Source organism: Zootermopsis nevadensis, unplaced genomic scaffold (assembly GCF_977971745.1).
Source record: "Zootermopsis nevadensis isolate Lab colony 2312 unplaced genomic scaffold, Znev_1.0 Znev_ptg000054l, whole genome shotgun sequence".
Lineage (NCBI taxonomy): Eukaryota > Metazoa > Arthropoda > Insecta > Blattodea > Termopsidae > Zootermopsis > Zootermopsis nevadensis.
Genome location: NW_028259186.1, coordinates 126,657 through 148,305, shown reverse-complemented (window position 1 = coordinate 148,305; position 21,649 = coordinate 126,657). Strand labels below are relative to the sequence as shown.

Here is a 21,649-nt window from a genome sequence, read left to right as displayed (position 1 = left end):
ATCTCACCTATTACACGTGCTTTGTGATGGAGTACTGATAGTATCACAACTATCAGCAAGCTCTCTGCTAAGAAGACTATGTGTTGGACTGCAATGGTTCATCACTAACACTCGAGTGGACGAATCAATTGAAGACACACAGTTCGTGATTAAACTGAGGCCCTACCACTACCTTGCACCTAAAATAGGGAATTCTTCTTGAGAAGGTTACTTTTGATGTTCACAAAAGCCAACCACTGGTTCTTATCATGAGCTAGATGCTGAAGTCATCTTACTCGTAGGTCAATATCTACCAGACTACACGGTGCTATATGATAGAATACAGCCGCCTTCAAGTCATGTGACGTCCTCTAAATTTGAAATTCCCACAAAAATCGTATGGAGAACGGAAAAATACAGTAACTTCTTTAAATATCCAATAGATGTCAGCCAACTTCAGGTTTTAAATTTATTTTTAGCAAGCGAAAGCGGCTAATCGATATCACAAACGTCCACATCTACTTATAGTACGAGTTTAAGCACTAGATGTCACACTATTTCAGATTTGTGAGAACTTCTATAGCAAAATCATTGCATTTTGCACGAGCTCTAATTTGATATATTGTTTTTTTTGTATGGAAAAATTCATGCACATTGCTAAAAATATAGAAGAAGTGTCTGAATTGCTAATTACTTCTAGCTTAGAAGTTTGAATTTATTCTGAATCCGATTTCCGGTTCCATACAGTTCATACAGACAAGAGAATGTTTCAGAGAGGGTTAGTGTAATGTTCATGTTCGGTACTGGTTTTCAGTTTGTAATCGCATAGATTAGTTGTTTATACATACTGGGCAAGAGTTTTAAATCCCAGCAGACAAACTGGTGTAGAACTTCTGTGATTAAAAAAGACATTTTGTTTAGTTCTATTATTATATTATAATTTGCGTCATAATATATGTTCTGTTATGAGAAACGTTACCTGGAAATGTACTCACAAGTAGAGTTTAGAAAAAATCCTAAGTTAACAGAATATGAGAGTGTAGTTGGATCTGTGACAGCCTCAGGTCTAAATATTCGAAGCGACATACAGAAATAGATTTCCCTCAAAAACATGTAAATCTTCAGTTGTGTTCGTGCTGCAAGATGTATTAAGACGTCCCAGTTTCAACAAATTTACGAAGTTAGTGGGCGTAATAAGAGAATTTAGAGCATTGAATTTGCATTTAATAAACCATAACACTTTAAATTTCAGGGGTTTCATGTTTAATTAATCCACATTCAGAGTCCTTGTATTTTAATCTAATGTGTCATTTTAGGGTGTGTGTCTTGATCGCTTGGATATGGTGTTCGTGGTTTCAAATTCCACTCCAGACTTAAATGTTCTTCCTAGTCCCTATATTGTGCTGTTGTGTTGGTATTAAAAAATAAAACATGTCGCTCGCGCGTAGAAGTAAATGACAAATAGATTCGTTGGTGAATGAATGTTGCTCATTATCTGTTTTTGAGAATTGTAGGAGTTAAAACTGTAAGCAGAAAAATGTGCTAATAATGTAAAATCGTTAAAAAGTGCGGTGATGTAATATACAGCTCAGTATAATAACATCGTGTTTGATTTTTTGACTAGCAATATTATTGGTTATGTTGGCCATGTTTCGCGTTAAATTACATAATATAAATGATAAGCTGATTTTGACGGTAATTAAATCTAGTTATATTCAGCATTTTACGCATAATTTAATAGAGCACAAATAAGTGTGGTGACGAGCTAACAGTATCGTGATCGTGTGTGGCATGCCACACGTGCCATGCGCATGATAGTACTCAAATTACAATATAACAGTTAACTGTGCTGGTGAAGCTAACGTTTCATCAGATGGATCACTGTCTTTTGGGGAAATTCAACAGACAGTAATAAAGTTTTTTACATGCAAAAGAAAATAATTAGAATAATGGCTGGTGTCAAAAGCAGGGTATCTTGTAGAAAATTATTTCGTAAATTTAATATACTTCCACTTGCAAGTGAATTTATACTCTGCTTGCTATCATTTGTGGTTGAAAACATGGATAAATTTAAAAGAAATACAGATGTACATAATTTAAATACAAGACGTAAACATGATCTATATGTGCCAAATGCTAACTTTACTAAATATCAGAAAGGAGTGTACTATACAGGTATCAAGTTGTTTAATAATCTTCCACCAACAATTAAAAGTCTAAATTATGATATACAGGTATTCAAGCCTGCATTGAAATATTACCTCTTTACTCACTCCTTCTATTCTGTAGATGATTTCATCTCTGCTGAAAATGTTTAAGCTTTATATCCATAATCTACATATATGTAAAGCAAGTTTTGTATTTATATTTAAAATTCTGAGGTTTATGTATATTAATTTGTAAAATTATTTTTCATTCTTGTATTGCAGAATCTGAAATTTATGTACATTGATATGTGAAATACGTTCTTGTACTTGTGTTGAAAGTTGTGAAGTGTATGTATATTGTATGAAATGACAAGTCCTACATCCTTTGGTTGAGTCCTAAGAAGGATCTATGGAATGTAAATAAACTCTAAACTCTCTATGGAAACTACGCCAGATAGAAGCGGACTATGGGTATTATGTGGTAAGTCTTAATAGGAATAATAACATTGGATTACCATAGGAATAGTCTGTCCCTTATAGTACTTGACTACCCATTTAATGGCACTTCTCACACTGCATTCTGACCACCAGCCCACTCTGTAGTTTCACCAATAGTTCCTTGCATTGTGATACTGTAGTTGCCTTTGTACATAAGTGTTTGAGTATGAAAGCACCAGGCCAGACCAACAAAACTTTCACTGCAGTTTCTATCCTGTTCGCCTTGTACACATCCCAGATTAAGTTCTTTGAATGTTTCTGAAAGTTATATTTAATTTTCTCAACAGAATTTGGTTATTATCTTGTACAAACTCTTTGTACTACTGAGAAGCATAATTAATTATGTAAGATTTGAGGTTTTCACAGAGGTGAATATGAAGATTTCTGTCTTCTGGGTTGTTGCGCTGTGTAGTCTGGTTGATGTTAACCATGGACCAAGCCAGATGGATATCAGTAAGACACAAATTACTTCAGGTATGTTCTTTAACATTTGATAGTTTTTGGTTCTGTAATTGGGTGTTCTGGAACTTGGTCTGATTCTAATGAAGTTTGATGTTGGTAATGCATTTTTCTAGCATTATACACTGGTATGCAATATTGACACTTTTTTTCATAAAACAATAAATGTACCTTCCAAAACTTTCCCAAATGTGATTAATTTTTATAATACTGGTTTTTGTTATTATATTTACATTTTTAAAAGTATATCATTTAACAAAGCTTTAAAAGTATTTTTGTATTTTGTTATAGAGATTTGGACTGGAATTGATGCCATTTCTGTAAATATCATTACACTGAGGAATTCTTTGAAGTTTAGATAAGGTTGAACAAGTTTTTTCTGAGTCACATACAGATATTGTTTCCGTACATGAAATTTTTATTTTTAAGTGCTATATATATATATTCTGTGCCTTGCTTCTGTCAAATAGCACTGCTTCACAAGACAAAACTTAAGGAAACCATAACTAACTACCTAACTAGATGGCTTACCGAACCCGAAGGTTCATCACTGAATTAACCAAAGCCCTCCACCAGACCCTGTCCTGGGCCAACAAAATCCAGTCTCCTTCGACTCCTATCTCCCATAGATCCCGCCTGAGATTATCCTCCCATCTACGTCTAGGTCTCCCCAGCGGTCTCTTCCCCTCAGGTTTCCCAACCAATACCCAGTGCACACCTCTTGTCCCATCCATGCGCGCTACATGCCCCACCCATCTCTTTCTTCTCGACTTAATGACCCTGACAATATTGGGGGAGGAGTACAGATTTTTAAGTTCGTCATTATGTAGTTTCCTCCAGAACCCATCGTCTTCTCTCCTAGGCCCAAATATCCTCCTCAACACCCTATTCTCAAACACCTGCAATCTACGTTCCTCCCTTTGAGTGAAAGACCATGTTTCGCACCCATACAAAACAACTGGCAAAATTATTGTTTTGTATACTTTAATTTTCAGGTTCTTAGAAATCAGACGGGAAGACAAAATATTTTGAACTGAGAAGTAGCAAGCATTTCCGGAATTTAATCTCCTCCTAACTTCCTCATGAGTGTCATTTTGATTTGTTATTGTTGTTTCCAGATATTTGAACTTTGTAACCCTTTCAAAGGACTTATTAAAGACCCTAAAATAATTTTGCCAGCCTGTCTGCTGACGACGAGATACCAACATGTACTAAGGAAACCATTCTTTTATAAACTTACAAAGCCTTTGTGGAGAGTGGTACTAACACTGTGGGAATGTGATGTCCTATTTTATGTATAGCCTTCTTTGTATATGTAATTTTACTGTACACATACAATTCTGTTTTATTTTGCTCAGTTATTCCATGCTAACTTTGATTTTATAAAAGAATATATTAGTTAGGAAATAATGGTTATCCTCCTATGTGTATTGTATCTTTCTGTTTGTATGTGATTTCATGTATTAGATATTTTTCTATGCCTACATGCCCAATATCCTTATAACTACCAATTTAATTTTAAACCCCATGCCTGTCATTGCTGTAACCTGTATCTTTGTTCCTTACAGAAATTAATTATGAAACTAATGTCCTCTATTTTCAGGACTAAATGATGCTATTATCATATGAACTCTAAGTAAATATTTTGTATCTAATTTTATATTTGTAAATATATGTGTAAATGTGATTTTAACCAGACTTGCTTGTCATGTGTTTTGTAATATTTTGCATGTGTGGTGAATAAGGTGATAAATTGAGTAAAAGTCATTTAATTGCTATTGCTTTGTGTGTGAAAAATTATAGAACACAAATCCATTAAGGAACCACTGTTTTATTCAAATTTCAGATCTGATGATATTTTGAAATTGTCAGGTTATTTTTATTTTAACCTGTTGTTCAGTTATGTTACGAAAACAGATGTTTCTCTTTATTTGCCCATTTTCATTGTTGATAAGCCATGAATTATTGGGCTGGACTGTCAGCAGATGACAGAAGAGCTTATGCACACTTACATAATCACATATAGAAGCTGTATGATATTTTAGGTTGTAACAACAGTAAAGATAGTATTTATGGTCTTCTAGGTTGTAATGCTATATGGACTTCTAGGTAGATTCTAGTGTTCTTTGGGCTGAAGATGGAGGAAGTATGTTTCTGTGAAATATTGGTATCCACCTGTAAGTCCATATGGCATTATAACAGAAGATCAACACTGAGAGATGCAGAAGCTTTTCAGACAGAAGAAACCAGGATTTCTTAACAAGATATTGTGTTCTTAGCTCAGGAAGAAATTATAGATAGAAGAAAGTACTCAGATATTGATATTCTGTCTTATAAAGCATGAACGAGATGTTTTGGAGGCAAAATTCAGCGGGCATTTCTCACCTAAGTCTCTGTCGGTTCACTGCTAAATGGTTCTAGCAGTCAAATCAGGATTGAATAGAAATTGTGCAGATTTAGTGGACTTGTCACTCACTACTAATAAATGCACAATTCAGAGACAAAGAAACCTCCCACATCGGAGGAGGCCAAGGCTTGACTTTGGGCTGTTGTGCTATAAGAAGAAGAAGAAGAATTAAGCTTGCAGCAGTGTAATAAGTACATACCAGAGTCATCAATTAACATGTCAACAAGTGAAATTTGCAAAAATATTCCTGCTAGCTTGTATGTTTGTTTGTGTTAGTTGGCTGTCTGTCCATCCACATTGAAGAACCCGGGATTGGATTTTCATCATATTTGTTAACAATGCTCACACATTTGCTGAGGTCATCAACGTCAAATATAAATATAGTATGATTTTGTAATATTAAATGAAAAGTTAAGTTAAGAGAGTGACTAATGAATAAAAATTTTCAAGGAAAACCATAGAAAAGTCAGCATAGTTTGTCTGGTTACAATACCTGTCATCTTGATTTATGAAGAAAGGAACTGTTTGTTCTTAGAAATGTTTAATTTAAAATCGAATGCAAAAATAAAGAACTCTGTTTGTTCGTATCCTAAATTTTTCTGTTTCTGGTGGCTGTTGTGAGTGTCTGTGAGGAAGGTGTGAAGAAATGAAAGTGACTGATTGCAGCTGTTGTTCCAATTTGGATTGTTTCAGACAGCTGATTGGTGGAGCCTTGCTGTTTTGATGCTTGAGATGTTGAGAGCTACTCCTTTTGAAGCAGAAAGAGAAAACAACCAGCAGATGATATTTGAGTGAGTCTCAGCGTTTGGAGAGAGATTGGAAATTTATGTTTCATAAAAGTGACAAAAATGAGAAACCTTCTTTGAAATCTAATTTGAGATGTATCTTTCTAATGGGGAAGAGAGAAATTAAATCTTCTTTTGCAGTTAAATTCTGAAAACAAATGTGATTTTGCTCGAACACCTCTTACCAGGAGTGGCGAATCTCGTAATGAGTGACACCAAAATACGTTCAGGTGATGTAAGAATGAGTTCCAAGGAAAATGAGGCATCCATTTTACACTGTTTTGTTTTCTTCTGCCCACAACTGTTACCATAAAATATAAATGTTTAAGTTCTAAACTACTTTGTTTATGGTCCCGATTATCGAATCTAAACAGGATGTAAGGAAGATCAGATAATTAAAAATGTCTGATAATTCAGAGAACTGAAGAAAGAGATGAGGGTAGCACTCATATTCTTTCTAAAACCAATAATGTTGGCATTCTGAAGAAACTGATTTCACAAATGGAGAAGGGCTCGGTCAGGAAGTGTAATTCATTCTGCTGCATACTGAGTTGACAGCTGATAAAATGAAGCATTCTGAGATATCACGCTTATGAAATGGATTGTCAGATAACCGAAAGTCAGATAATTGGGACCCTACTGTATTAATAAGAAAACTCAGTGCACAGTTTTAAGGCTTTCAGTAAAGTTTCTAGATATTATTCTTTAACATAAGTAAATAAATGAATAGAGTGTGGTTTACGTTCCTAGCAGAGGACTATCTGTAGGGTGGGGTGAGTGTTCAGAAGGCCACATTTTGACATTATGAAGCATAATATATATCATGCTGAACAAATTAAGCATCCTATAGATAGAAAATAAATGCATAGCATATTACAGTGAAACCTCGATGCATCGTTTTCGGCGGGGGTGGGAAATAAAAACGATGAATGCGGGAAAACGATAGATGCGGGAAAGCATTAAAAATTTAAAAAAAAACAATGTTTCTCTTTCAAAGTTACTTCTTTTTACCAAAAAAGTCTTTAATGGACAACTGGTTTGTCGAAACTTTACGTTTTAGACCAAACAGAGCACTTTCCACGTTCAAAATGTTTTCCTCGTCACGTTCACTAATATTAAGCGCATAAAAGAACTTCACTTTCGCCAATGCAGCGTGTGCTTCGGCAAAACTCGGCAAAGCTTCGGGCTCGCATTCGTCGTCTTCCTCTTTCTCACCGCTCCAACCCCCTTTGCGGACAATAACAGGAAGAATGGAAATACTATTACTGCCGAACTCAACGAAACATAGCTGTAGAAGACACGAGATGAACCTGAAGAATGAAAAGTGTCGCCCGCCTTTCCTTTGTACTTGTAATAAAAGCATTTGTGAAGAAATTCACACTGCACATGCCATCTGGCATCGCTGGAACGAAATATGAGTGCACCCTAATTAAAATCGTAAAATTTCTGACAATGAGCACCGCCATTTACTCCAACTATCACCCCTGCACCGCTGACCCTCATTCCAAAAGAATGTGCTGGTTGGGCGACATAACAGGTTACCGCTACTGTGTATTCCAAAAACATTATGCGTCTTTCGGTATTAATTTATCTCTAAACCCAGCATTTTAAATTCTCAGAAACGATCATTGCGGGAAAATTGTGGGCCGGGACTAAGGTTTTTGAACGATCGATGCGATAAAACGATAGTTCGAGGAACGATAGAAGCGGGAAAATGTAACATTATTTTATATGGGATGTATTCGGGACCGAACAAAACGGACGATGCATCCGGGAAAACGATAGTTCCGGGAACGATGGATAGAGGTTTCACTGTAGTTTAATTGTAATCGTGGGATAGAGACAAGAAAACATGCGTAGTGTAATGTGACCAATCTTACAGAATGGACCCACATAGACTGCTTTACTCAGGCCCTGTGCCCCTCTGGGAATGGCTTCTCCTAATGAAACATCTCATGTGCAATAAATCTGGAAGCACTGGCAGTAGTTACATAGTAGAAATTCACTTACAGTGTTAGGAAGACACTGGAAAACTTGCTGGGAGGTCAGAATTTCAGAAGACCATGACCGGACAACTTGAAATGTCCTGTCCACTAAATGTGACATAGCAAAACACTTACAGAGAGCTCTACAGTTATATTTACACAGAAGACTTTATTTCATGATCCTTGTACATACTCTCTTGAAAATTGAAGGGTCTTTTGAACCCAGGGGTTTTTGTGTCAAGCTTCATTCTGCACTAAGCTCTCTGTTCCATACCATTAATGCTTCTAATTTATACTACAGGACACCGGGGTACTTCTGCCATACTTCCTGCTTCTCGATGACAGCATTGTCGATGATGATGAAGACCATTTTGGTGTGGATGCTCGCCCTCAGTTACCAGGCACTCAGCCTCACAAGACTGGTGGCACTTTCAAGGTCAGTACAAAAATTTGCAATATTATGTGTTGGATGAGAATAAGGTCTATCTCTGGACGTTCTATTACTTTTAGAAACGGTGCTGAACCTGAGGGCCATGTTGTTTAAAAGTTACATAATAAGGTAAATGTTGGTGTTCTGATTGGCTGATATTTGTGCACTGTAACTCTGGTATGGTGCACAAGGTAAGATTCAACATTCACATTTGGTTCATGCATATAATAATTTTCGTGACTGTGAATTGCAGACAGTGATATCAATAACATAATGGGTTGTTAACACCTTGTAAGTACAGTCTTTTGTAGAAACTGAGAATTTGCTCAGCTGCTAAAGAAATTAGACATGTCTAACATTTTTTAACATATTAGAACTTTTCCAGTGAGGCGCTTGTAGCACCCCACCTGCCGTCCAATATATCTGTAGCTATTCTATATCTGGACGTCCTCTCATTCCGCAGGATATTGGCCGTGACATGGGATCCACTTAACATGTTGAAAATGTTTAAACATACCTTTTAAGAAGGTAGCTGTCCTGTGGGTTGTAATGCCATCATGTGGTAGAACATTACAGACGTTTCAGAGGTGTTTGCTACCTCCGTCATGAGGGAGATGATGATGGATGAAATGTGTGTAAACTTCTACTAGACTACATGGCACAGCAAACCACAAGAAACACATTTTCATACTCATTGCTGTGTGGACCTGGAATTATATGTTGACACATCTGCGTTCATATTGTGAATTACACGGGTGAGTGAGGTCGGATGATGAACTCTGAGATAGACTGTATTGAACATTCAGAGTTAAACACAACACAGAGAGTTGTTTAATTTTCATGAGCTTAGTCTTTGTTTTACAGTGAAGATAAAATTTTATCGTCATGTTTTCAGAGACATGACATTTTTCTTGTCTTATAAACACTTGAGTAAGGACATTTCAGTACATATTAATGTGACTTGTATTATATGTATTGCAGATTTTCTCATTTTGTCACCTTCTCTGGATAAAATCCACTAGCAGCACCCATGCACAATCCTACATTAGTTTTTAAGCTTGGATCTGATATATGCATTGCAAATTATAATGTTGGGGAATGGTGCTTATTATTTTTCCCCACACAGTCAGTTATATATTTTATTACTTATGTTTGATAAAATACAAGAAAGTAACAAGTTACTTATTATATAAATGGCTGCAGGCTTCGACCATATTTAACCATTCTCAGGCTTTACCAAGAAGTATTAAGGAAAGGATTATGTGTTAGCTAGTGTAATTTTGCTTGTCTGCCACGGTAATATACATCAGTGATCAAAATAATGTGATATGTGATAACTACTGTCCACAGACCAGGAGAAAAGCCCTGCGGGGGGGATGTCGTTTCTGGTGCGGTGCGGGGGGAATGTTTACTGCCTGCTGGACTAGAGGGCTGCTATTGGTGGGAAGTGCGATACATCAGAGTTTAAGGCTACTACACACAGACTGAAAACATCAAGCAGTTAAGAGTAGAGTGTAGTGAGCGCACCTCTAATATGTTCTGCGGTGTTGCGATAATATTCTAGATTAAATCACTGTGCCACTGTGAGGTAATCTTAAAGCTGTACCCATTAGAACACATGAAAGCCTGTCGTCTGTTGTTCGTTCAGTGGTTGTGGAACGAATGCTTTTAGGATGGGTTGTCACTCGCCACGAAATCTTGCGCATGTGCGTTTAACGAATTCCTAGCAGGGATTTTCTCCTGGTTTGCGGACTGTATATTACACAGAACAGATTAAGATTGAAGATACATTTAGTTTATATTTGCAACCTTGAGGGTCCCTGGAATATACTGTTTTCCCTGTAAATGCGGCAGAGTGTGTGTTGGACAAACTGACAAAAAATTGGGGCTTAACACCAATGGAGAGCAGGACCAAAAAGCACAAACTTCTGACTCTGCCCACCAGCTGTGATTGGCCAGGGTCCAACCATGAGCACTGGCCGGGCAGGTGTATATATGAGAGACAACCACAAACCAGATAATCTGGTTACATCAGAATACTCATGATGGGAACAGAGATGGTCCCTGAGACATCAGTTTCGTTTAACCACCTGATGTGGCAGATCATCTGAAATTTTTTTTATTGAATTCTCAATTTATTCCCAAAAGCATAATTCCATCATGGCAGGCTGTATTCATCAACTGACCTAAGACAAAATTCACAGCTGCTTGGTTCATGCCAGAGCTCGTGGTTAGTAATTGAATTCTCAATGTGGGAGCCTGGGTTGAAACCCAAGGCAGTCCATGTGGGATTTATGGTGGACAAAATGACACTGGGACACACTTATCTCAGAGATATTTGGTTCACTCAGACACTAGATTAATATTGTGTGTTGCTTCGCATTATTTGTGGGCTGTAATATCAGGTTTCTATCGGATGCATTTCCAGACAGGCAGTTTCTTCCCTCACAATAATAGTAATGCAGAATGTTTCAATATTAAAATCAAAACATTACGCAATTAAAATCAATAATTTAAAATATAGAATGGCCTGTGTGTTGTATAAAATCTATTATTGCCATGTGTAATGTAGCTCTGATGTTTCTACTTTATCAATCCTAAAGAAAACTTGGGACCAGCTTTACATGGAGAGTTAAACATGGATTCTTATCAGATGACCATTTATTATTATCATAAATTATTTTTCATGTCTGTTTGTATACAGTTGTTCCGTTGGCCCACTGTGTTATTATCAGCGGTGTACCGATGTTCTAGTTCTGTGTTAGCTGCAGTGATATACTGCGATAATGGGCTATTTCCTGGTGTCCTGACTCGTTTTCTACCTTAATCATTTTAATTATTGCAATAATAATTTGACAGTGCCCATAACAGATATACTAACCAGCCATGTGGACGGTCACACTCATTGTCATTCTGCAAACCCTATCTCACTGGGAGAGCGTGCAGTTCAAATGCAGCCGGGAAGAAGTCAAGCAGTTTACCCAAAGTCTTACTAAGTATTGTCTCAAACTACAGTGAACAACTAATTGAGTAAATAAAGGACCAGGGAAGAGCTAAATTGCCATGTATATTTTGCTTTATTCTTGTGCTCCATTTTCTTACTTGAAAGTCACTTGTGTTTGGTGTTTAGTATTTAGGGATGCAATTGAAACGCAACCAAAACAGGTCACACCGGACTTGAAATTTCCTGGTAGTCTTACTGAACCAACTCTGGTTGCTGTGTTCATCATTAAATTATATTCCAGATAGACTATTCCTACTGAAGCAGGTGAAATGTCCACAGGTAAACAAGCAACTGTCAACTGAGGTCAAGGTGTGACTAGCAGTGAGTTGAAAAAGATTAGTTACAGGACTTAACAGCAGGTGGCATCTAAGTCAACCGGAATGGACTGGATATTTCTGTTGAATGTGAAATGCAGATTGCAAGAACAGTTGCTTGAAACTTGAGTTGTCATTATAGTGTGAACACTCCATAAGAAGTGTGAAGTGTTTTTTGAGCAAACAACTGCAAGGAACTGACTGCTGTTTTTTTCTTTTTGTGAACAGAATTTGAACTCAATGGTGTAAGAATCAAGTGACCCACTTAATGTGAACCTCTTGCTGCACCATTCAAAGACCAGGTGAGATATCTTATTTAATTTTAGAAGCAATCTACAGTGTAAGACTAATGTTGAGACTAGTGGGGTGAAGGAGGAAGGAGAAAAGATAGCGTCTGCCTTTAACGCTTCAGACTTCCTGCATTCCTTGCAAGTCTCAAGATTACAGTTGCATACTATACTTACATCATCCGTTAACCAACATTTCTACAATTTCATATGTGACCAGTCAGTGGAACTCGGTATTGATATTCTAGATTGTCACATCATGTAAATGTGCAAGTAAATGCTTACATTTGAGAGTTACATACTGCCTACATCATAAGCTGTGTTGATGGAGTAAATGCTTCTTAGAAGCTTGTATCTCCCTACAAGTTTGCACAGCATTTTCTCCAAAAAGATTGGCTTCGTCCTCAAAATGCTGAGACCCCCTCAAATTTATCATAGTGAAAGTCCCTCTATTTTCTGTACATCATTTGAAACTAATGCACCTTCAAGGTGTTGCATAAAAGTGTACTACAGTCTGGAATCTCACATTTACAAATATGAAATGTCATTCCAGTCTCTTCCTGTGTCAGATGTCCTTCCAAGGACATCTTGGCTGTTTCAGTTCCAGTAGTTATCTTAAAAATTTCTTTGGCTTTTTATTAGTTTTGTTAAAACCATCAGTTCTTAATATTTTTCATTCTCCGTTAATTTCAACTGCCTGTATCACTACTTACAGTTACCTCAACAAACACAGTTGCAATATTTATGGTTACAGCAGTCTCAAATCACATTTATCTTCTCTTAGTTTCAGTTGGTGAATATAGTGACTGAAATCACAACGTTCATATAGTTGTGTGTCATGCGCCGGAATGACAGAGAAGAGTGGGCTATTTATTTCAGAGTGCCCTGAGTTTTTACCCAGTAATGTTATTTTGTGTTACATTGCTTAATCTGTTGGTTTGCCCCATTCAGCGTTATGGTTTATTTACAACAATATCAGTAACTCGGGATTATGTGGCTTCTTGTGATAAGACGATCAGTGAATGATGCACTGTAAATGGTGTACAAGGAAGAACATTTTACATCACTTAGGACAATATCCAATATTTTCATTGACTGAGGAAAACCAGGAACGATCCGTACGAGTATAGCTGTTGTCTGGACTGAGATTTCTTCAGTGTAGTATTCAGACACATTTAGTATAAATGAGATTTTAATATTGACGTTCCTTGCATTGTTATGATGCAGCTATGAGTTGGGCTGTGAACTATATAAGAAAATTGGCGTGAAGGACACATATCTAATGTGAGTACCTGCACTAATAAATGTATTAACTTCCCAGAAAGGTGCTTACTGAGCAGGTTTACTTTAATATTTTGGCACTCAATGTTTTCTCACTATCTCTCAGCCTTTGCCCTTAAGATTTTACTTATAGAATTGGTTTATCTGTTCACAGAATTTATTGTTTCAGGTTACTTAATTAAGTAGGATTTGAGGTTTACACAGCAATCAAGGTTTTGTGAATTAAGGTACAATTTGACATAAATGTAGTTTATTTATTCATAAATAATGAGAAATGTATTTCTTTTCACTGTAAAGATTTGCGTTCAGATATTTTGTCCACACTGAATTTCTTAATGCAAGTTTGAGTATTCTCATTTATAAAACTGTGCATGAAATATCTGGTGCTGTCTTCCATCACTAGTGCCATAACTTGTCCAGGTGTTTAAGAAACGCCACATACACTTCTAGCTTATTGTATACAAAATTCTTATGTGTTGAAATTCATTTCATTTATTTAAGTGCTTGACAACAGCCAAAAAGGCCATTAACAGTCAAGCACTAACAACAATACAAAAACAAACAAACAGTGAACTAAAATGTACAATATTAATAATGATAATAATTCATTAATTTATTGCAAAATAATTAACAAGTAAATTAGCTAAATAATGTGCCTAAGTAAAATAATAATTAAATTAAAATCACGTCAGTTTTAAACAAAACATAGACAACATACATAATAATAATAATAATAATATATTTATATTCCATGGATCCATACCACAGTCAGAAGACAATTAGGATGTGGAAAAAGTCATAATAATAAGATATACTAATTAAACAATAAAAAAGAACAATGATTATTGTTTAAAACGATAACTGACATCAATAAGCTTAATATGATCTTCGTTAATGATGTTGATGCTCCTACAGACTGCATTGGCAGCAGAAACACATCTGGCTTTAAAATTACGTTGTGCCTTAAAGGTAGAGTAGTCTCTGATAGACCTAGTGGGTATGCAGAGACTAACTGTATCAAAAACTGACGAGCAACTAATTTTGCCTTTAAGGACATTAACAAGGAAAAGTGCATCCAGAAGCCTCCTTCTTAAATGCAACGATATGTATTCTAATCTGACTAAAATATCGTCATAATTATATGCACAAATGCCAATAAAAATCTACTATAACATAAAGCTACAAATTTTCTTTGTATCCTTTCCAACTGAAAGGAGTTAGTATTAGTAATAGAGTTCCAAGCAACAGACGCATACTCAATTTTAGAACGAACTAAAGTACTGTACAAAACCAAAAGGCTATCAAGGGTGGAGAAGGAAGCAATGTACCGAATTAAACAAAGCATTTTGAAGCTTTGTGAGAATATATAGTTGATAAGCTGTTAAAATGTTTACAGTCCAGTAGAATGCCAAGATCTTTAACATACTGGAAGTGTGCCACCAGGTTGTTACACAATTTGTAATTAAAGTAAATACTGTTTGTCTTTCGGGTGCATGATATAACAGTCGTTTTACTTAAATTTAAGTTGCATACATTAACAAGACACCAGTTTTGTATGGACCAGATGTCTTGCTGTAACAGTTTGCAGTCATCACATCACTTATACTACGAAATATCTTTAATAAGTCATCAGCAAGTAAAAAGCAGTGAGAATTATGTATGGAGTCGCAAATATCATTGATAAATATATTAACAGGAAAGGGGCCTAGGGTGGAACCATGAGGCACTCCACACTTAACACGATGTGGAAACGAAAGAGTTCCAGAAATACGAACAAGGGATTGTCTGTCAGAAAGATAACTATGGAACCAATCAACATAGCTAGGGGATAGTCCCAAGTTACTAAGTTTCCGAAGAAGAATATTGTGAGGAACCAAGTACTGTACCACAGGTCCACAAAGCGAAATCTGCCAGTTGGCAGCACTGATCACCGCCTTCTGAATACCGACTCAGTCTCCGCCTATTCACTAAAGTCCGCTACATAACCTCACTTAAACGCTATGTATTCACTCAAATTTCTTATAATATTACTCCAAATAACTCGTCACGAACAGCTCACCTTAGAACCTGTAATATATCACACACTGAAACATGGATCAGCCCTAAAAAACAGAATTCAACATCCGTAGATACGATTGGTGTCGTAATCCGGTCATGAAAAAACAGCCTAGAGACTAGCTGCTCTAACTGATGTTTTCTGTGCATTTCTGTATTCTCCTGAGAAAAGTAATGGGGCAGAAACTTAAGAAGGGTGATGGCCGTTTCTATCCAGATTCTTACCTATTAATTGATGAACCATCTACCATTTGGTATAGGTGCATAATATTTTTTTTAACTCCAACATTTTGTGTGCAGCAAGATCCGCCAATGTGGACTACCGGTCAGAACGCTAGCCTTGTAAACCTAGGGTCCCGGTTTCAATTCCCGGTGGTGCTCAGATTTATAACTTATGTTGGTCTAGGCATCACGGAGTTTTCCTCCGGGGGCTCCCCCGGTTTCTCCGTGGCATCCCAACAATTACTCCATTCACACACACAGAAGAAGGCAATGGCAAAACACTTCTGGGTCATCTGCCAAGAACGTATATGAACAGGGCCCAGTCCGAGAAAAGGATGGAAGGATCCTGTTCATATGGACCTGTCGTCAGACAGAACACTAATAATAAATAAAAATCTTTTTAATATTTGTCACCCTGTTTCACATGTATCACAAGTAATGTTTTAGGTGTGATATTCTGTTAATGTGACTTGTTTAGGGAACTGGATGGAATGCGGTACCGTGGGGTGCATAAGGTTGACATGTGTTTGAACAAGATATCACAATGTTATCCTGGAATGCAGAGATAGTACACATGTGATAATCTTGTAATGTTTAAGCAATTGATGTATCAGTAAAACTATTTCTCTGTGATGTGATATATTATTATAGGTCAAATGCTTTTAGATGGAAAATAAGGGCTAGGATTGGTCAAATTAAAATACAGTATTGGTATTTTTGGTTGCAGTCTCATTTTTATTCTTCTCATGTGTGTGCCTAAATTGTATTGAAATTGGTTTTTATTAACCTTCTTGCCAGTCACTTATATTAGTACGCACAGAGGGACACTGAGTTCATAAATCTGTGATCCTGATTCATTACTGTAAGGTTTTGATCTCATTCTTTTAATTATTTTTCTCCTTACTGATGAAAAGGACTCATAGAACTATGGTTCACAGGTTTATAAGAAGATAAGATAACAAGTAATATACCAGCCAAAATTATTACCACTTTATGTAAAATGATTTGTAATGTAATAAAGCCAATGCTTTTATTATAACACCATATAAGAACAGCAGCTGACATTAGGTGGCTTAAATTAAGGATTGTAGAATGATTGGGTGGCAGGGTAGCTCAGTCAGAATAGTGAGTAGCTACAGACTGGATGATCAGGGTTTGATCTCTGACTGGGGCACAGGGTTTTTTTCTAGTCTCTATGTCCAGACTGGCTCTGGGGCCCACTCAGCCTTTTATTCAGTGGGTATCATGGTCGTTTCCTAGGGGTAAAGCTCGGCTGGGCTGTGATGCTGACCATTCACCACATCTAGTGCTGATGTTGAGAAAGAATGAGTATGAGGTTTATTTACTCTCCCCTCAAGCACGTGTATGGTGTGTAGTGGGATAGTTTTACTTTATTTACTTTTTATTGTAGAATGATTATTAATTGTGTTTAATGAGGGAGGGTAAGAAAAACAATTATGACCAATTATAACAAATTTTCTGCCAAACACAAGTTTATAGTTTTGTTTATTGCATTTACCAACTATTCTAGATTTTGTTTGTAAATATTTACCATTTTTATTTTCTCTGCTAGAAAACTATGTAATGGAATTACATATCAAACGAAGGTAAAAGAAATGTTAAACTATTAATTTTTGCATTAATCTTTGTTGAAATAAAAGTTTTTGCAGTTCTGATTTTAGTCCAAAACAGAAGTGTATGCACAGAAGATAATCTGAGGTTATTAGTTGGATTTTTTAGTGAATTATCATTTGTTTTTGGTCATTGATGAGCTTTGAAGTAAATTAATTATGTATATGTTTAGTATCTTCCTTTTTATATTTAAAGGATTATAACTTTGTTTTTAAGGCATAACATACCCTCCCATTTAACAGAGGCACTTGAGATGAGGAGTTCTCAATTAATATTGTATGGCAGGAAATCTGAGTTTTCACAGTTATGTACATAGCCACATGATCCAACATGTACAAACTCATTAGTATTGCCAATTTCTTAAAAAAATGTATATGTGTGTTTGCATGCATGTCCATGAAAGTATGATTCAACAGTCATATGCCAAACAGTTCTTGGGATTCTAACAGGGACAATAAATTGTTAACATGTGGCAGAACTATTTGATTGTTCTGTCATAATACTAAAATGTCTAAGTTTTTGGTTTTATAGGCACTATGAATTTTCCTTTAAAAGGAAATTTTGACAATTTTAAGTGTAATAAGTGTCTAGTGGAATCTCTTCATAATATTACAAGTTGTACTCATTAATTCCATTGTGCAGATTCAGTTGTTCAAAGTATAAGCACTGAGGTAAATGCCTGATTGACATAAACACTTTAGTTGATGTTTTATAGTATATCAGAACATCTTAAAAGACTGAGATTTGTTGAGCTCACAATATTCTGGAAATTAGGGAATGTATCTTTGTATTCACTAAATGCTCGCATCTGCTGTCATGTCTGTATGCTCATCTGTACTTATACTCTGCATTTTCATTATTGTCTTCAGCTTCATGTAATTTCATTTCTAATAAATAGTTAATTTTGATACTAGAAAAATCAGTTTTGAATTCTGTGTTGCCTCTTATTAGAATTTTATATTTGAGCGTAATTTAGTAAGTTTCTAAGAGTCACGTCTAATATTTGTGGGGTTCATGTCACCACCTCCTTTGTGCTGTTAGGCTATGCCTCTAATGATTGTTCGAATAGCATCAGTTCTAAAATTTTGTCGAACTTGAAATAAATATGTTTCAATTTTACAAAGTGTTAACAGCAAATTTATTAAAAGCAGTTGTGAGAATACTGGCTTTTGTGTGGGTTGAATTATTTCAAGGCAAAAGGGATGATGTTGCAGATGATGAAAGGTGTGGTGGCCTTAAAAAAACTTTCTTAAATTTGGAAGAAAGTAACAAATACTGAGAAATGTTTGTCACTATATTTTTGATGAGGCATGATCTTTCTGTATGGCTTGAAATAAAATGCCAAAGTTTTCAGTGGAGAAATACACAGTCTGGAATAGGGCTGTGGAGTCGGTACTAAAACCTCTGAATCCTTCATAAAACCTCCATATGTATTAATAATGATAAACCTACTTAAATGGTAAATTTGTACCATAAGAGATTTCATCACCACCACGTGAATCATCAGGCTACTTTTTAGACTTATAACCTATATTTAAATATAAGTCGAATGGTTATTGCAGAAATCGGTTGATTTGTAGACAGTTTATATTATTAAGGTACCAGAGCCAATGTTACAAAGAATTATTCCCACACCATGTGACTCAACACGTCATTGAATCTCCATAAGTGAGGCCACCAGCGGCTCACACGGTAGCAAAAGCGTTAAAATAATATTTTCTTAAGATTTTATATCGAAGTTGGAGTCAGTACATTTTTACCGACTCCAACTCCACCTAAAATTGTTTCCGACTCTGACTCCACAGCCCTGGTCTGGAAGACCAGAAGAAGGGCTCAGTGCTCAAAATCAGAGGTTGAAGTCATATTTGCTTTTTTAATATCAAAGTAGTTTTTCGTTTTGGATTAGTTCCTTCAGAACAGTCTGCCAGTATACCTACAAGTTTTGAAAAGTTTATGGCAATATATTCATTGAAAAAAACTAAACCTATAGCTGGAGAGGGGGATTTTGAGTTAATAAGAGTGTATTCAGATAGAGCACTTGAGAAAACTGATTTTTGGTGAGTCATCTGATTTGACCCTGGTGACCTTTTAATGTTCATATTTCTAAAATTAAACATATTGAAAGGGTATCATTTGAAATTATTATAAGATGTAAAGACATTTAGGAATTGATTTCTAGCAGTGCTTTTGGGCATGTCAGAGGCTGAATGTGTGTGTGAAGGTAGAGGCAAATATTTTGAAAGTGACCACACTCACTAATCCACCAATCCTGTCATTTAGTTTTCATGTCTTGTCTTGTCTTTTGGAATATGAGATCTTATTTTTGAGATAAGATTTCTGTTGTGATCAACAAGGAGATAAACTTGTCATTACTTAGCCTTTATATTTTAAGTTGTTAATAACAAATTATGTAAGTGAAAGCAGAGCAGCAGGCTATTTAAATGTCAACAAGAAGTGTTAAAGTACTATTCCAGCATTCAATGTCTACCATACTACCTTATGCTGCATTTTATGAGATGACTACCATCATATTTATCACCATGTGAATCTCAAGTAGTATAGCTGTTACTCCAGCCGTGATTTAAATTAGATCCCTCCTGAATACACATCAGACAGTTAATACATTGCTATCCTGTTCATATGGTCTCAGGAAGTTGGAATGTAGTCTTGTGTTTATTTTACGAAGGAGCATATTAAGGACATGATACAATATTTATCAGTGGTTGTAATTTGTTTTCAGGGACCAACAGAAGCTGAATGAAAAATCGAGGAGTTCACTCGTCATCTGGTAAGCTTATGCCATTAAATTTTGTTTACTATAAAAGTTAATGTTTTATAGCACAGTATTTTGGTTCACATGTATTAGCTGAGTATTTACAAATGTTTCGTTCTGCAATTGTGAGTTAGCTTAAAAAGTGTGAAATGGTAGCATACATGTATTTTCCACTGTTCCCTACTATGTTATATGCCTACTTGTATTGATTTTACTTTATTGCAGATAGAGATGTATTTTTGCAAAGCTAATTGCACTACACACATCACGCTGCACCCATTGAGAAATAATGTGTCTGTATTTTGTAAAATATTCACCATATTAACATACTTCTTGTGTAGAAAATGTAGATCTTAATGAGATCTATATTTTGCATCATGTACTAATTTTTTGCACGTACTGATTGAATAAGAGGCTGCGCTGGCCTTGTAGTTAATCAGGATGTGGTGATGTAGAAATATAGCCCTGCCTTTCCTGGGAATCGAACACAAGTGATCCTGCTGACTTATGCCATCTCAAATAGGCTAATGTGCAAATCAGTGCAATGTGTAACATACCCTGATTATTTTCAGTAACATTCTTTGCTGTACTTGCTTATGTAGCACACTTATTTGCATCCCAGTATTTGTTACTGACATTGCTCATGCACAAGTAGCATCATGAATAATTGAGAGTGGCTTGGTATGAGTGTGAAAGTATTTATCTTCTCTAGTCTAACAGAAACATGCCTAGCAGGTGTTAAAGAGGTGGTGTGATGTAGCTGAGTAGAATGAGTGAAGCAGTTGCTAATGCGGATCATGGGTTTACGTTACATAGCACAAAGTAAGTTTGAGTTTATAGTATTTGCAGATTAGTAGTGTTAAAAATTGCTAGGTGCTTGGGTTTTTCCGAAGAAAGAGTACGCTTTTAAAATAATTTTGTGAACAAATTACTGTAAATGCTCTGCAAAAAGTCTGCTGGGAAACAGGAGTGGTACAGTGGGTGATCTTACTTGCATGTGCTCTCTGCATATTTCTGCTTTCGTGCAGTATATTGTGTTTCATGTGTGGACACATATTTTATTAAAGGGTATAGCATAACCACTTATGTCCACCTCACTCCCAGCAGACTTCTCATGGTGCACTAGCAGTATTGTCTTCTTGAATTTAAATTAGCTCCAGATTTGATACATTTCAGAACGTTTTATTTCCTGAGTTGGAAAATGCATTAGTTCAAGAAGGTTGATAAGTGGTTTCTGAAAGATTGATTGACCATAAAGCTCAGAACCATTGCTCCCTAGATCTTTGAATCTCACTTCTGGTGTATTTTTGTATATGACTGCAATGTCAGTCAGAACCACTGCATCAGTAGAACACACAAGAAAACTTTCAAAAAGTTTGGGACACAATCTT

At 36.0% G+C, this 21,649-nt stretch overlaps 1 protein-coding gene across 10 annotated transcripts; it reads left to right on the top strand.

Moving 5' to 3' along the window:
- Positions 1-554: 554 nt before the first annotated feature.
- Positions 555-20,534, top strand: LOC147871451 (uncharacterized). Of its 10 annotated transcripts, XR_015538778.1 has the most exons (8): positions 555-1,674; positions 2,409-3,098; positions 6,184-6,281; positions 8,562-8,696; positions 9,154-9,445; positions 12,237-12,310; positions 20,226-20,273; positions 20,484-20,534. XR_015538778.1 is itself a non-coding variant. In XM_087361198.1 (6 exons), the coding sequence occupies exons 2-5, from the start codon at positions 3,045-3,047 to the stop codon at positions 12,266-12,268; spliced, it is 297 nt and encodes a 98-aa protein (XP_087217324.1). In that variant the 5' UTR covers positions 571-1,674; positions 2,409-3,044; the 3' UTR covers positions 12,269-12,310; positions 13,080-14,754. The 10 variants fall into 10 exon arrangements, 4 of the variants coding, with proteins under 4 accessions (XP_087217326.1, XP_087217324.1, XP_087217323.1 ...); XR_015538777.1 differs by lacking the exons at positions 20,226-20,273; positions 20,484-20,534 and adding an exon at positions 13,080-14,754; XR_015538779.1 differs by lacking the exon at positions 9,154-9,445 and having other exon boundaries at positions 571-1,674; positions 12,259-12,310; positions 20,484-20,500.
- The last annotated feature ends 1,115 nt before the right edge of the window (positions 20,535-21,649 follow it).